General features: G+C 46.4%; 1 protein-coding gene across 1 annotated transcript; it reads right to left on the bottom strand.

Moving 5' to 3' along the window:
* Positions 1–4,026: 4,026 nt before the first annotated feature.
* On the bottom strand, positions 4,027–8,131 carry LOC105463761 (NANOG neighbor homeobox; the record flags this gene model as incomplete). The annotated part of the gene is given in 4 exon segments (XM_071070586.1): positions 4,027–4,097; positions 4,994–5,096; positions 5,220–5,555; positions 8,042–8,131. Coding segments are annotated over 4 exon segments (600 nt in total), but the record flags the coding sequence as incomplete, so codon positions are not given.
* Between the last annotated feature and the right edge of the window lie 4,166 nt (positions 8,132–12,297).

A 12,297-nucleotide genomic window follows, 5' to 3' on the forward strand; every position in this document is an offset into this window, starting at 1 on the left:
GTTTGTAAGGCAATAGTGAGGGTTCACTTGAGGGTTGTGATCATACATTTAACATGAAACCAGCCAGTGTTATGGTGTTTCATGTTTAACTGCTCAGGTGAAATGTGAAATGAGTGGAGAGTTTAAAAAGGGCTGTGGCTTTGCAAGGTGAATTTGAAGAAATAATATAAGGAAGGAAGGAATTGTCATGTTAGATAACAGAATATAAACTTCTGTCATAGGGAGTGGAAGGTGAAAGATAGATTGAAATATTGGAACAGGAATACCAGAGATAGTGAGCTGGAAAGTTAAGGATGGAAAAGTGTCACTTGGATTTGGCAATGTAAAAGTCATTGATTTGCCAGAACAGTTTCAGTACAAAGGTGGAGTCAATATTAGCTTTCCTTTTTTTTTTTTTTTGAGACAAAGTCTCACTCTGTTGCCCGGGCTGCAGCGCAGTGGTACGATCTTGGCTCACTGCAACCTCTGCCTCCTGGGTTCAAGTGATTTTCCTGTCTCAGGTTCCTGAATAGCTGGGACTACAGGCACGCACCACCATGCCCGGCTAATTTTTGTATTTTTAGTAGAGACGGGGTTTTACTATGTTGGCCAGGCTGGTCTTGAACTCCTGACCTCGTGATCCACTGCCTGGGTCTCCCAAAGTGCTGGGATTACAGGCATGAGCCACTGCGCCCAGCCCAATGTTAGCTTTCAATGGATTTAAGTAAACAAGATGTGAGAAAGCAGGAATTGTGAATGTAAATTTGTGGTTCCTACCTTGGTTACACATCATCATCAATTGGGGAAGTTTTTTGTTTTTTGTTTTTTAATTATACTTTAAGTTCTAGGGTACATGTGCACAACGTGCAGGTTTGTTATATACATATACATGTGCTGCACCCGTTAACTTGTCATTTACATTAAGTGTATCTCCTAATGCTATCCCTCCACCCTCCCCTGACCTCCACAACAGGCCCCGGTGTGTGATGTTCCCCTTCCTGTGTCCAAGTGTTCTCATTGTTCAATTCCCACCTGTGAGTGAGAGGAAGTTTTTTGTTGTGGTTGTTTGTTTTTTTAAACTTCTCAGGTGATTTTAATATAGCCAAACCTACTGTCTACTTGTTGGGGACATCTGGTAGACAAAAGGTCTCCTTTCAAGAAACTTAGCTGATATAGTCAATGATTATTAGAATTATGATACAGTAAAAAACAATTTCACATATTATTAGTGAGAGAATAAGTTGTGAAATCCATTTTATAGTGCTACATGGAAAATTATTTTTTAAAATTATATGCTTTAACTCTACAATTCCACATCTAGGGATTTGTTTATGTATGTATTTTTATTTTTTTTTTTTGAGATGGAGTCTTGCACTGTCACGCAGGCTGGAGTGCAGTGGCGTGATCTCGGCTCACTGCAACCTCTGCCTCCCAGGTTCAAGTGATTCTCCTACCTCAGCCTCTCGAGTAGCTAGGATTACAGGCACCCGCCACTACGCCCAGCCAATTTTCTGTATTTTTAGTAGAGACAGCGTTTCACCATGTTGGCCAGGCTGGTCTTGAACTCCTGACCCTGTGATTCGCCCACCTCAGCCTCCAAAGTGCTAGGATTACAGGCGTGAGCCACCGTGTCTGGCCTATTTATGTATGTATTTTTGAGACAGGGTCTCGCTCTGTCACCCAGGCTAGAGTGCAGTGGTGGTGAAATCAGGGCCAACTGTAGCCTCCACCTCTCAGGCTCAAGCGATCCTCCCACCTCAGCCTCCTGAGTACTGGGGACCACAGACATGCATCACCATGGCTGGATTATTTGTTTTTGGAGAGACTGAGTCTCACTAGTTGCCCAGGCTGATCTCAAACTCCTGGCCTCAAGCGATCTTCCTGACTTGGCCTCCCAAAATACTGGGATTAAAGGCATGAGCCACTGTGCCTGGCCTAATAGAGCCTTTAATACAAAACTACTATTTTGAATTATCAAATATGCGTAACAGAAACCCTGACCTCATCTTTGACTCCATCTCATCCCTGAGGCATCAACATAGTCAACAAGAAAACCCGATTTGAGGCCAGGCATGGTGGCTCACGCACGTAATCCTAGCGCTTTGGGAGGCCAAAGCGGGCAGACAATTTGAATCCAGGAGTTTGATACCAGTCTGGGCTACATGGCAAAACCCCATCTCTCCAAAAAATACAAAAATTAGCCAGATGAGGTGGCACGTGCCTGTGGTCCCAGCTACTCAGGAGGCTGAGGTGGGAGGACTGTTTGAGCCTGGGAGGTCAAGCCTACAGTGAGCCATGATTGTGTCACTGCACTCCAGCCTCGGGTACAGAGTGAGACCCTGTCTCAAATGAAAAAAATAATAATAATAATAATAAGAAGAAGCCTTATTTTGTTTTTCTTTTTTTTTTTTTTTTTTTTTTGAGACAGAGTCTTGCTCTGCCGCCCAGGCTGGAGTGCAGTGGCGTGATCTTGGCTCACTGCAAGCTCCGCCTCCCGGGTTCACGCCATTCTCCTGCCTCAGCCTCCCGAGTAGCTGGGACTACAGGCGCCCGCCACCTCGCCCGGCTAGTTTTTTTGTATTTTTTAGTAGAGATGGGGTTTCACTGTGTCAGCCAGGATGGTCTCGATCTCCTGACCTCGTGATCCGCCCGTCTCGGCCTCCCAAAGTGCTGGGATTACAGGCTTGAGCCACCGCGCCCGGCCTATTTTGTTTTTCTTTTCTGATTTTTATTTATCTTATTTTATTTCGAGATGGAGTCTCACTGTATCACCCAGGCTGGAGTACAGTGGCACAATCTCGGCTCACTGCAACTTCCGCCTCCTAGGTTCAAGCGATTCTCCTGCATCATCCTCCAGAATAGCTGGGATTACAGGCATGCGCCACCATGCCTGGATAATTTTTGTATTTTTCACCATGTTGGCCTGGCTGGTCTCAAACCCCTGACCTCAAGTGATCCACCCACCTCGGCCTCCCAAAGTGCTGGGATTACAGGCGTGAGCCACCCGCACCCGGCTCTTTTTTTATTTTTATTTCTACTGTTTTTTGAGACTGAGTTTTGCTCCCGTTGCCAGGGTGGAGTGCAGTGGCACAATCTTGGCTCACTGCAACCTCTGCCTCCCGGGTTCAAGCGATTCTCCTGCCTCAGCCTCTTGAGTAGCTGGGGCCATAGGCATGCGCCACCACACCCAGCTAATTTTTGTATTTTTTAGTAGAGATGGGGTTTCACCATGTTGGCCAGGATGGTCTCGATCTCTTGACCTCATGATCCATCCCCCATCGGCCTCCCAAAGTGCTAGGATTACAGACCTGAGCCACCACGCCCGGCTTTTTTTTTTTTTTTTTTTTTTTTTTTTTTTTGAGACTGAGTCTCACTCTGTTGCCCAGGCTAGAGTGCAGTGGTGCAATCTCAGCTCACTGCAACCTCCGCCTTCTGGATTCAAGTGATTCTCCGGCCTCAGCCTCCCGAGTAGCTGGGACTACAGGTGTGAGCCACCATGCCCGGCTAATTTTTGTATTTTCGGTAGAGGTGGGGTTTCACCATGTTGGCCAGGCTGGTCTTGAACTCCTGGCCTCATGCCTCGGCCTCCCAAAGTGCTGGGATTACAGTCAGGAGCCACTGTGCCTGGCCTCTGATTTTTAAAAAACTGAAGTTTACCAACCACACTGGTATAGGAGTATTTGGATACTCACAAAAGGCTAACATTGTTGACAGGTGTGCAAGAGGACAAATGGGCAAGAGACTGGAGGGAATCAAGGGTGTTGGTGAGATAATGATTCAGGTTATTAATCACCTAGTCCAGACTTTAGAGAACTGAATGAGGCCAGAAGGGTCCTACTAGATCAGAACAAACGGTGGCATCAAAGCCTAAACTCTCTATAAGGTGGCACTGAAGTATGAAATAGCCAAAATAACAGAGAAAAGTTAGGGAAGGGAATTTTGGGGTTGGAGATTTCTGGTGGGAGATATACGAGATAACAAGGTCTAGATGTTGGCTGTAAAAGGGTGAAGGTCAGTGAGCCTCACAAAGTTCAAGAACTCTAAGACTTAGGTGGGTGTCAGATGGTTTCTCATATGAATTATGAAAGCCATTTCAATATCAAAATATTTGATGAAATCTGGGGAGTGACCAGGGTAGTGGCAGATAATTATGATCTGAAGTTCCTTTATCAATCATTTTCCATACTCTTATTTGACCTCTAACTTATTATATCTGTCATTCTCATGTCCATTGGTGTCATCTTCTTGTCTTCACTTCCCTCTTTGTCCCATTTATCAAATTGCTCTTGAAAGAATCTAAATGGGCCGGGCGCGGTGGCTCACACCTGCAATCCCAGCACTTTGGGAGGCCGAGGCAGGTGCATCACCTGAGGTCGGGAGTTCGAGACCAGCCTGGCCAACATGGTGAAACCCTATCTCTACTAAAAATACAAAATTAGCTGGGCGTGGTGGCGCATGCCTGTAATCCCAGCTACTTGCGAGGCTGAGGCAGGAGAATGGCTTGAACCTGGGAGGCGGAGGGTGTGGTAAGCCGGGATGGCGCCATTGCACTCCAGCCTGGGTAACAGGAGCGAAACTCCGTCTCTAAAAAAATAAAAGAAGAAAAGAAAAAAAAGTATATGGGCATACCCAATAATGATGGAAACACAAACCATCTCCGGAAGTCAATATATTCCTTCTACTTCCTTTTATTTTACAAGAAACACTTTCTTACCTCGTATGTTTTTCTTTTTTTTTTTTTTTTTTTTTTTTTTGAGACGGAGTCTCGCTCTGTCACCCAGGCTGGAGTGCAGTGGCCGGATCTCACCTCACTGCAAGCTCCGCCTCCCGGGTTCACGCCATTCTCCTGCCTCAGCCTCCCGAGTAGCTGGGACTACAGGCGCCTGCCACCTCGCCCGGCTAAGTTTTTTTTGTATTTTTAGTAGAGATGGGGTTTCACTGTGTTAGCCAGGATGGTCTCGATCTCCTGACCTCGTGATCCGCCCGTCTCGGCCTCCCAAAGTGCTGGGATTACAGGCTTGAGCCACCGCGCCCGGCCTTCGTATGTTTTTCTTATGCTTTCTCTTGGACATTTCTTTATTATATTTCTTTCTCTTTTTACAAAACCATTGACTTATCTGCAAAAAATGAGGTGTGGGAGGTAATTAATACAGTAATAAAAATATTGGTCTATGTGAGTAATAGCACCATACAAGTGACTCTGTCTATCAATGAAGAAGTGTCTATTAATGTCGTCATACCTGTTTATGTGTCATGTCAAATTCAAACGAGAGTGAGAGACTCTCTTGTATTGTGGGGCACCTGCTTAACTTAAACTTTGCCCAGAGAGTGTCCATGAGGGATTTGCTGACTAATCTTTTCTCGGGATACTGTTTGTGTTTCTTATTTTCCCTTTTCCTTTTATTTTCCGGTTCATCTTCCAGCTCCTTCTCATTTTCTTCTTCTTTTTCTCGCTCTCTCTTTCTGCCTGCTTCTCTTCCTCCTTCTCTCCATTTCTGCTTTCCGTTTTGTTCATCTTCACTGTAATTTCCAGTTGATTGTTCTAGATTTTGATCCTAAGACATAGCTGGTCGTTTCTGTATTAAAAAAACCTGTGGAATAAAATAAAGCTGCAGCCAAATTTGACTTTCAGAGCATAGTCAACAATCTTCCATGTGAGACTATGTTTGATTTTCCTAAGTTAGCAGTGTTGTACATTGGTGAAAAACACAGAGCAAAGAAAAAGTGAATTTGAGGCCAGGTGCGGTGGCTCATGCCTGTAATCCCAGCACTTTGGGAGGCTGAGGCGGGCAGATCACGATATCGGGAGATTGAGACCATCTTGGCCAAAATGGTGAAAACCCATCTCTACTAAAAATACAAAAATTAGCTGGGCATGGTGGCATGCGTCTGTAGTCCCAGCTACTCGGGGGGCTGAGGCAGGAGAATCGCTTTAACCCGGGAGGCAGTGGCTCATGCCTGTAATCCCAGCACTTTGGGAGGCTGAGGCAGGTGGATCACCTGAGGTCAGGAGTTCAAGACCAGCCTGGCCAACATGGTGAAACCCCATCTCTACTAAAAATACAAAAAATTAGCCAGGTGAGGCCAGGCGTGGTGGCTCAAGTCTGTAATCCCAGCACTTTGGGAGGCTGAGGCGGGTGGATCACAAGGTCAGGAGATCGAGACCAGCCTGGTCAATATGGTGAAACCCCGTCTCTACTAAAAATACAAAAATTAGCTGGGCGTGATGGCGTGTACCTGTAGTCCCAGTTACTTGGGAGGCTGAGGCAAGAGAATTGTTTGAACCAAGGAGGCAGAGGTTGCAGTGAGCTGAGATTGTGCCACTGCACTCCAGCCTGGCAACAGAGCAAGACCCCATCTCAAAAAAAAAAAAAAAAAAAAAAAAAAAAAAAGCCAGGCATGGTGGAAGGCACCTGTAATCCCAGCTACTTGGGAGGCTGAGGCAGGAGAATTGCTTGAACCCGGTGAGTGGAGGTTGCAGTGAGCCGAGATTGTGCCATTGCTCTCCAGCCTGGGCAACAGAGCCAGACTGTCTCAAAAAAAAAAAAAAAAGAAGAAGAAGAAGAGGAAATTCATTGTAGGGAATTGGCTTATGCAATCTTGGAACTGTCTTGGCAAGTCGGAAAAGATGGCTGGAACCCTTCAGTGTGAGATGAAGCTGCTCTCCCTAGGCAGAATTCCTCTTAAAGCCTTAACTGATTGCATTAGGCTTTCTCAAATTATAATCCCTTTTACTCAAAGACAATTAATACGGATTTTAATCACATCTAAAAATGCCAGTAGCAAGACCTGGCGTGATGGTGGCTCATGCCTGTAATCCCAGCCCCGCCACTGCACTCCAGCCTGGGTAACACAGCAAGACTCTGTCTCAAAAGAAAATAAATAAATAAATATGCCAGTAGCACCTAGTGTTTGATTGAATAACTGGGGTCTATCGCCTACCCAAGTTGCCACATTAAAGACCACTGATACTCAAACCAGACAGATATCCCCCGAAAAAAACTATAGATTAATGTCCCTTATGAATATGGAGGCAAAAACTTCAACGAAATGCTAGCAATCCAAAATCCAGCAACATAGTAAAAGGATTATGCACCATAACCAAGTAGGATTTATTCTAGAAATGTGTGATTAGTTCAAAATAGGAAAATCAATGTAATACATCATATGAATAGAATAAAGGAAAAAAAAATGCAATCATCTCAATAGAGGCAGAAAAGACTGTTTCTCTAAAATTTAAACAGTTACCATATGACACAGCAATTGCACCCTTTAAACAAAATGTATTATATCCATACAGTACACTATCAGCCACAAAAAAGAAATAAAATACTGATTCATGCTCAACGTAGATGAATATCAAAAACAAGCTAAGTGGGGCCCGGGTGTGGGGACTCATGCCTGTAATCCCAGCACTTTGGGAGGCCGAGGCGGTTGGATTGCTTGAGCCCAGGAGTTCAAAACCAGCCTGGGCAACATAGTGAGATCTCTTCCCCTCAAAAAATAAAACAATGAGGTGAGAGGATCACTTGAGCCCAGGAGGTTGAGGCTACAGTGAGTCCTGATCACAACACTGCACTCCCACCTGGGTGACAGAGCAAGACCCTGCTACACCGGAAAAAAAAAAAAAAAAAAAGAAAAAGGAAAACAAATTAAATGAAAGAAGTAAAAATGCAAAAAGTCATATATTGTATGATTCTGCTTATATAAAATGTCCAGCCTAGGCAAATCTATAGAGACAGAAAGTAAATTAGTGATTATCAGAGATTAGGGTGGGATAAAATTCGGAGTGTCTGCTAATTGTTATAAATTTTCTTTTAAAAAAATAGTTTATTTATTTATTTATTTATTTTTTTTTTTTTTTTTTTTTTTTTTTTTTGAGACAGAGTCTCGCTCTGTAGCCCAGGCTGGAGTGCAGTGGCCGGATCTCAGCTCACTGCAAGCTCCGCCTCCCGGGTTCACGGCATTCTCCTGCCTCAGCCTCCCGAGTAGCTGGGACTACAGGCGCCCGCCACCTCGCCCGGCTATTTTTTTGTATTTCTTAGTAGAGACGGGGTTTCACCGTGTTAGCCAGGATGGTCTCGATCTCCTGACCTCGTGATCCGCCCATCTCGGCCTCCCAAAGTGCTGGGATTACAGGCTTGAGCCACCGCGCCCGGCCTGATTTTTTTTTTTTTGAGAGGGAGTCTGGCTGTGTCGCCCAGGCTGGGGTGCAGTGGCGCGATCTCGGCTCACTGCAAGCTCTGCCTCCTGGGTTCACGCCATTCTCCTGCCTCAGCCTCCGAGTAGATGGGACTACAGGCGCCCGCCACCACGCCCGGCTAGTTTTTTGTATTTTTAGTAGAGACGGGGTTTCACCATGTTAGCCACGGATGGTCTCGATCTCCTGACCTCGTGATCCACCCGCCTCGGCCTCCCAAAGTGCTGGGATTACAGGCTTGAGCCACCGCGCCCGGCCATAATTTATGTATTTTTTTTTTTTTTTTTTTTTGAGACGGAGTCTTGCTCTGTGCCCCAGGCTGGAGTGCAGTGGCGCGATCTCGGCTCACTGCAAGCTCCGCCTCCCGGGTTCACGCCATTCTCCTGCCTCAGCCTCCCAAGTAGCTGGGACTACAGGCGCCCGCCACCTCGCCCGGCTAATTTTTTGTATTTTTTAGTAGAGACGGGGTTTCACCGTGTTAGCCAGGATGGTCTCGATCTCCTGACCTCGTGATCCGCCCGTCTCACCCTCCCAAAGTGCTGGGATTACAAGCTTGAGCCACCGCGCCCGGCCAATTTATGTATTTTTAAGAGACAGCGGTGGGTGAGGTGGTGTGGCAGTAAACTGTGCTGTTGTTGGTCTTGAAATCGTCAGCTTGAGTGATCTGTCCGCCTTGGCATTCCAAAGTGCTGGGATTACAGGCGTGAGCCACCGCACCAGGCCACAAGTTTTCTTTTGTTAGGGGAAAAAAAAATTCCCTCTTGTAACCTACACTCTTCTATTGCTACCACTCCTCTTCTCAATTTCTTTTACAGAATGTGATCAAGTGTAAGAAAATTTTAAAGAGTTCTCTGTCTGTGTTCTTTGCCTGTTGGTGATTTTTCTCCCCTCATTCTTTCTTGAATATTCTCCAATCAGGCTTTCACATCCACTTCCACACATTCCTCTTCAGAGTCAGACATTAATGACCTTGACATTGCAAAAAGTAAAATGGCCACCAGGCACAGTGGTTCCTGCCTGTAATCCCAGCATTTTGGTAGGCCAAGGCAGGTGAATCACCTGAGGCCGGGAGTTTGAGACCAGCTTGGCCAACATGGCGAAATCCTGTCTCTACTAAAAATACAAAAATTAACTAGGCTTGGTGGCGCACGCCTGTAGTCCCAGCTACGTGAGAGGTTGAGGCAGGAGAATGGAGAGGTTGAGGCAGGAGAATCGCTTGAACCCGGGAGGTGAAAGTTGCAGTGAGCCGAGATCGCCCCACTGTGCTCCAGCCTGGGCAACAGAGCAAGACTCAGTCTCAAAACAAACAAACAAACAACAACAAAACAAAGGCCAGGCATAGAGGGTCACTCCTGTAATCACAGCACTTTGGGAGGCCGAAGTGGGAGGACCACTTGAGGTCAGGAGTTCAGGACCAGCCTGGCCAACATGGTAAAACCCCGTCTCTACTAAAAATACAAAAATACAAAAAATTAGTCGGACGTGCTCTTTTGAACCCCAGGAGGGGGAGGTCACAGTTAGTCGAGATTGTGCCACTGCACTCCAGCCTGGGCAACAGAACAAGACTGTGACTCAAGAAAAAAACAACAGGCCGGGCGCGGTGGCTCAAGCCTGTAATCCCAGCACTTTGGGAGGCCGAGACGGGCGGATCATGAGGTCAGGAGATCGAGACCATCCTGGCTAACCCAGTGAAACCCCGTCTCTAGTAAAAAATACAAAAAAATAGCCGGGCGAGGTGGCGGGTGCCTGTAGTCCCAGCTACTCGGGAGGCTGAGGCAGGAGAATGGCGTAAACCCGGGAGGCGGAGCTTGCAGTGAGCCAAGATCCGGCCACTGCACTCCAGTCTGGGCGACAGAGCAAGACTCCGTCTCAAAAAAAAAAACAAAAAACAAAACAACAACAACAACAACAACAACACAAACAAACAAAAAACAAAAAAAGAGAGAAAAGAAATCAAATGGCCAATTTCCAATCCCCATTTTCTTCTAAGGGTATCATGGTGGTGGGATAGTGGGTTTGTTTTGTTTTGTTTTGTTTGTTTGTTTTGTTTTGTTTTGTTTTGTTTTGTTTTGTTTTGTTTGAGACGGAGTCTCGCTCTGTCGCCCAGGCTGGAGTGCAGTGGCCGGATCTCAGCTCACTGCAAGCTCCGCCTCCCGGGTTCGGGCCATTCTCCTGTCTCAGCCTCCTGAGTAGCTGGGACTACAGGCGCCCGCCACCTCGCCCGGCTAGTTTTTTGTATTTTTTTTAGTAGAGACGGGGTTTCACCGTGTTCGCCAGGATGGTCTAGATCTCCTGACCTAGTGATCCGCCCGTCTCGGCCTCCCAAAGTGCTGGGATTACAGGCTTGAGCCACCGCGCCCGGCCTTGTTTTGTTTCTTTGAGACAGAGTCTCACTCTGAAGTCCAGACTGGAGTGCAGTGTCTCAATCTCAGCTCACCACAACCTCCGCCTTCTGGGCTTAAAGGATTCTCTTGCCTCAGCCTCCTGAATAGCTGGGACTACAGGCGTGCCTCACCAAGCCCGGCTAATTGTTATATTTTTGGTGGAGACGGGGTTTCATCATCTTGGCCAGGATGGTCAACTCCTGAGCTCAAGCAATCTGCCCCCCTTGGCCTCCCAAAGTGCTGAGATTTCAGGTGTGAGCCACTGTGCCCGGCTTGTCCCCATCTTACTTACTTGAAGGATCAGGGGCTTCTGAAGTATCAGGATCCCTCTCCACAGGGAAAAAGTTTCTTCTCCCACTTCCTGAACACCATCCTTCCTGGGGCTTCCTCAGAGTCAACGGCTGCTCTTTCAAAGTTTTCTTTTTTTTTTTTTTTTTTTCTTTTTTTGAGACAGAGTCTCACTTTGTCACCCAGGCTGGAGTGCAATGGTGTGATCTCAGCTGACTACCTCTGCCGCCTGGGTTCAAGCAATTCTTCTGCCTCGGCCTCCCGAGTAGCTGGGACTACAGGCGCCTGCCACCACGCCTGGCTAATTTTTGTATTTTTAGTAGAGACAGGGTTTCATCATGTTGGCCAAGCTTGTCTTGAACTCCTGACCTCGTGATCCACCCGCCTCAGCCTCCCAAAGTGCTGGGATTACAGGCATGAGCCACCGAGCCCGGCCTCAAAGTTTTCTTTGTTGCTCCTCTTTCCCCTACTGCTTTCTGACCCTATGCTTTTTCAATCACATTCAAGGTTAAATCCCTTCACCTCTTAGCTCCTTTACATGTAGCTCTAATCCAGGTCATCTAATCTCACGGTTTTTAATACTGCCCAAAACGGAGATTACTTTCAAATGTTTATTTCCAGGCTTGTATGTCAAACTCCTGATTCAGTATCTCTGCTTGGATGTCTAATAAGTTATGTGAATTGAACTTAAAATTCCCAAACTCAGTTTATGGCTCCCTTCAAACGCTGACCCCACTCTCAGGCCTCTCGGTCTTAGTAAAGCCGACTCCATCTGCCCAGTGTTTTGAGTCAAAAACCTTGGTGCTGTCTTTGACTTCTTCCCTTTCTCATAGCTCAACTGAATCTGTCAGAAAATCTTGCTTTTCTTTCTTTAAAATATATCCAGACAACTGCCACTTCTTACCATCATCATCTCTCAACTGATATGTTTATCTCATAACTCAATCTGCTTCTGTTTTCGTCCATCCCACCCCAAAATTTATTTCCAACATAGCAGAAAGAGTGATCCTTGAAAAATGTAAATCAGGGCCAGGTGTGGTGGCTCACACCTGTAATCCCCAAATTTTGGGAGGCCGAGGCGGGTGGATCACGTCAGGTCAGAAGTTTGAGACCACCCTGGCCAACATGGTGAAACCTCATCTTTACTATAAATACAAAAATTAGCTGGGCGTGGTGGCGAACGCTTATAATCCCAGCTACTTGGGAGGCTAAGGTAGGATAATCCCTTGAAACCGGGCGGTGGAGGCTGCAGTGAACCGAGATCATGCCACTGTACTCCAGCCTGGGTGATAGAATGACACTGCATCTCAAAAAAAAAAAAAAAAAAAAGCCAGATGTGCTGGCTCATGCCTATAATCCCAGTACTTTGGGAGGCTGAGGCAGGCTGATCACCTGAGGTCAGGAGTTTGAGAACAGCCTGGCCAACATGGTGAAACTCTGTCTCCA

This window comes from Macaca nemestrina, chromosome 10 (genome assembly GCF_043159975.1).
Source record: "Macaca nemestrina isolate mMacNem1 chromosome 10, mMacNem.hap1, whole genome shotgun sequence".
Classification (NCBI taxonomy): Eukaryota; Metazoa; Chordata; class Mammalia; order Primates; family Cercopithecidae; genus Macaca; species Macaca nemestrina.